This window comes from Arachis duranensis, chromosome 2 (assembly GCF_000817695.3).
Source record: "Arachis duranensis cultivar V14167 chromosome 2, aradu.V14167.gnm2.J7QH, whole genome shotgun sequence".
Lineage (NCBI taxonomy): Eukaryota > Viridiplantae > Streptophyta > Magnoliopsida > Fabales > Fabaceae > Arachis > Arachis duranensis.
In genome coordinates this window covers 59,535,890-59,540,575 of record NC_029773.3, presented here as the reverse complement: position 1 = coordinate 59,540,575, position 4,686 = coordinate 59,535,890, and the positions used below count along the sequence as shown (strand labels likewise).

The window sequence follows — 4,686 nt, the reverse complement described above, 5'->3', positions numbered from 1 at the left end:
TCAGAATATCTACCTTCCAACGCCGTTGAGAGCGCGCCAATTGGGCTTTTGCAGCTCCAGAAAATCCACTTTGAGTGCAGGGAGGTCAGAATCCAACAGCATCTGCAGTCCTTTTTAGTCTCTGAATCAGATTTTTGCTCAGGACCCTCAATTTCAGCCAGAAAATACCTGAAATCACAGAAAAACACACAAACTCATAGTACAGTCCAGAAAAGTGAATTTTAACTAAAAACTAATGAAAATATAATAAAAATTAACTAGATCATACTAAAAACATACTAAAAACAATGCCAAAAAGCGTACAAATTATCCGCTCATCAGTGTTCAATACCATGGCATAAACACAACTTCGCACAACTAACCAGCAAGTGTACTGGGTCGTCCAAGTAATAAACCTTACGCGAGTAAGGGTCGATCCCACAGAGATTGTTGGTATGAAGCAAGCTGTGGCCACCTTGTAAATCTTAGTCAGGCAGACTCAAATGGTTATGGATGATGAATAAAACATAAAGATAAAGATAGAGATAATTATGCAATTCAATAGTGGGAATTTCAGATAAGCGTATGGAGATACTGCGTTCCGTCCGTCTTTCTGTTGTCCTACTGTCTTCATCTAATCCTTCTTACTCCTTTCCATGGCAAGCTGTATGCAAGGGTTTCACCGTTGTCAGTGGCTACCTCCCATCCTCTCAGTGGAAATGTTCAACGCACCCTGTCACGACACTGCTATCCATCTGTCGGTTCTTAATCAGGTCGGAATAGAATCCAGTGATTCTTTTGCGTCTGTCACTAACGCCCAGCCCTCAGGAGTTTGAAGCTCGTCACAGTCATTCAATCATTGAATCCTACTCAGAATATCACAGACAAGGTTTAGACCTTCTGGATTCTTTTGAATGCCGCCATCAGTTCTAGCTTATACCACGAAAATTCTGGTTAAAGAATCCAAGAGATATCTACCCAATCTAAGGTAGAACGGAGGTGGTTGTCAGGCACACGTTCATAGGTGAGAATGATGATGAGTGTCACGGATCATCACATTCATCATGTTTAAGAACAAGTGATATCTTAGAACAAGAACAAGCGGAATTGAATAGAAGAACAATAGTAATTGCATTAATACTCGAGGTACAGCAGAGCTCCACACCTTAATCTATGGTGTGTAGAAACTCCACCGTTGAAAATACATAAGTACAGGGTCTAGGCATGGCCGAATGGCCAGCCTCCCAATGATCTAAGATAGCATAAAATGAAGATAGCTACCCCTCGATGTCTAAATACAATAGTAAAAGGTCCTACTTATAGAGAACTAGTAGCCTAGGGTTTACAGAAATGAGTAAATGACATAAAAATCCATTTCCGGGCCCACTTGGTGTGTGCTTGGGCTGAGCATTGAAGCATTTTCATGTAGAGACTCTTCTTGGAGTTAAACGCCAGCGAGCGCGCCAATTGGGCTTCTGTAGCTCCAGAAAATCCACTTCGAGTGCAGGGAGGTCAGAATCCAACAGCATCTGCAGTCCTTTTTAGTCTCTGAATCAGATTTTTGCTCAGGTCCCTCAATTTTAGCCAGAAAATACCTGAAATCACAGAAAAACACACAAACTCATAGTAAAGTCCAGAAAAGTGAATTTTAACTAAAAACTAATAAAAATATACTAAAAACTAACTAGATCATACTAAAAACATACTAAAAATAATGCCAAAAAGCGTACAAATTCTCCGCTCATCACATAGCTTTTAGGGTTCGATCGAGAAGATGAAGCTGAACGGCGCTGGGTTCGATCGAGAAGATGAAGCTGATGACGGCGCCTTAACTTATAGGGTTCGATCTAAAAGATGAAGTTGAACGGCACTAGGTTCGATCGAGAAGATGAAGCTGATGACGGTGCCTTAGCTTTTAGGGTTCGATCGAGAAGATGAATGCTGAATTTTTAGGGTTTCATTTTTTTTAGTTAGTATGTAAGTTAGTGTGTGTTGTTGGGTAAAATTTGATAACATAGAAAAAAAAGGTTAAGTGTGGAAAAATAGGTGGGAAACTAAATTTTAGGGGAAGGAACTCTATCGGCACATATTTTTACGGTGCAAAAATAAACACGGTATAGCCACGCTTTTCAAGCATGCCGGTTTCTTAAGCGTGGCAAAAAAAGCGTGGCCAAATATCAAATCAGTGGCCACTCTCATAAAAGCGTGCTGATTTCTCTTTATGGGTATGCTTTTCAAGCGTGGCAGTAAGAAAGTGTGGCCAAATTTCAAATAAGTGGCCACCCTCGTAAAAGCGCTCTGATTTCTCTCAGCGTGGCAAAAAAAGCGTGGCCAAATCACAAATCAGTGGCCACCCTCGCAAAAGTGTGTCCATATACCATTTTTGGGCACGCTTTAAAAGCGTGGCAAGAAAAAAGGGTGCCGACAGGCCTTTTTTCTTGTAGTGTTGGAACTTGCTAAATGGATCGTTGATGCACGCATTCCTTTCAATGCAATTCAATCACCTTACTTTCAACTTGCATTGGATGGTATTGCTGCAATTGGACCTGGTTTCAAGGGACCATCATATAAGGAATTGTGAGTTCATTTGCTGGCCGATCTTAAGAAAGAGTATCAGTTGCTTGTTGAAAAGTATAGGAGCTCATGGAAAAGCACCGATTGTACACTGATGGCAGATGGGTGGATTGATCAAAGGCAACGAACTTTAATTAACTTTCTAATTTATTGTCCTGCTGGTATGTCATTTGTTAAGTCTGTTGATACTTCTGATGTTATAAAAATTGCCGATACCTTGTTTAATTTTTTTGTTGGTGTTATTGAGTGGGTTGGGTCTGGTAACATTGTGCATGTGGTCACTGATAATGCTACTAATTATGTATCTGCTGCAAAATTCATTCATAAAAAATATCCAAACATTTTTTGGTCTCCTTATGCTGCCCATTGTATCAATCTTATTTTGAAAGATATTACAAGTATTCCTCATATATCTGACCTTGCTTCCTGTGCTTCAAAAGTGAATGTGTTTGTTTACAATCATATGATCTTCTTGTCTTGGCTTAGAAAAAGAAAAAGTTGGAAAGAAATTGTTCGACCAGGAGTCACACGTTTTACCACTATTTTCATTACTTTGAAAAGTATATATGATCACAAAGAAGATTTGCAAGCATTGATGGTGGATAAATATTTCACTTCTCATAAATTAGCCAAAAGTGCTAATGGAAAGATTGTTAGTTCAATTGTCTTGGATAGTAAGTTTTGCCAAGATTGTGTTACCATTGTGAAAATTGTTGATCCTCTTATTAACTTGTTGAGGATTATTGATGCTGATGAGAAACCCTCTTTGAGATATGTGTATGAAGGCATGCAAATAGTCAAAAATGATAACAAGACAATGTTTAGAAATCGAAAAGTTACTTATATGCCATACACAAGTATCTTGAAAATACGGTAGGATAAGCATTTGAAGCGCGATCTCCATGCGGTGGCGTACTTTTTAAATTCAGCTTTTTTCTATAGTGAGAATTTTGTTGAGAAGGCAAATATCTTGAGATCTTTACTTGATTTGCTTGATGTTGAAATACTTTGTGATGACTCAGTTACCGTAATGTAAGAGATACAACTGTATCGAGATTGTAAAGAAAGTTTTGGGAGAAAAAACTGCTAAGAGAATGACAACAAGACTCAAATCTGGTAAGTTATTTTCTTCCCAAGTTCAATTTAGTTTAAAAGTTTAATATGTAGAGTGATAAACGTTAAAAAGTATTTGGTTTTTATATCTATATAGGTGAATGTTGGAGCCTATATGGTAAGAGTGCTCCTAATTTGCAAAAAATGGCAATTCGTCTTCTTCATCAAACATCTTCGTCTGGATGTGAGAGGAACTGGAGCCTTTTTGAATAAATCCATTCAAGGAGGAGGAACCGATTAGAGTATCAAAGGCTAACTGACATTGTTTATGTGACCTATAACATATGCCTTCAATCTAATTTGCATGAAAAGAAGAGGAATTATAATCCAATTGACATTCAAAGTATTAACACGGTAGTTTTTTGGGTAATGGCAGAAGAGAACGATCCTGAATTTAATAATGGAGATGTTGAAGGCATTGAAAGTTTAATATACACTGATAATACTATGCCTTCGTATCCTAATGGTGAGTGACTGGTGCACGAAATTGTGATCAATACTTTTCACAAATTAAATAATCCCCGGTAATGAATCCAAAAACTTGGTGTTCAATACCATGGCATAAACACAACTTCGCACAACTAACCAGCAAGTGTACTGGGACGTCCAAGTAATAAACCTTACGTGAGTAAGGGTCGATCCCACAGAGATTGTTGGTATGAAGCAAGCTATGGTCACCTTGTAAATCTTAGTCAGGCAAACTCAAATGGGTATGGTGATAAACGCATAAAACATAAAGATAAAGATAGAGATATTTATGTAATTCATTGGTAGGAATTTCAGATAAGCGTATGAAGATGCTGGTCCCTTCCGTCTCTCTGCTTTCCTACTGTCTTCATCCAATCCTTCTTACTCCTTTCCATGGAAAGCTTAAGCAAGGGTTTCACCATTGTCAGTGGCTACCTCCCATCCTCTCAGTGAAAATGTTCAACGCACCCTGTCACGGCACGGCTATTCAGCTATCGGTTCTCGATCATGTCGGAATAGAATCCAGTGATTCTTTTGCGTCTGTCACTAACG

At 38.6% G+C, this 4,686-nt stretch overlaps 1 protein-coding gene across 1 annotated transcript in view; it reads left to right on the top strand.

Moving 5' to 3' along the window:
* The first annotated feature begins 2,647 nt into the window (after nucleotides 1–2,647).
* The window catches only part of LOC107474537 (uncharacterized), a 2,976-nt gene continuing 937 nt past the window's right edge, over nucleotides 2,648–4,686 (top strand). The window contains exons 1-2 of the mRNA XM_016094162.1: nucleotides 2,648–3,410; nucleotides 4,043–4,132. Coding sequence (XP_015949648.1) covers nucleotides 2,648–3,410; nucleotides 4,043–4,132 — 853 coding nt within the window. The remainder of the gene's footprint in view (nucleotides 3,411–4,042; nucleotides 4,133–4,686) is intronic.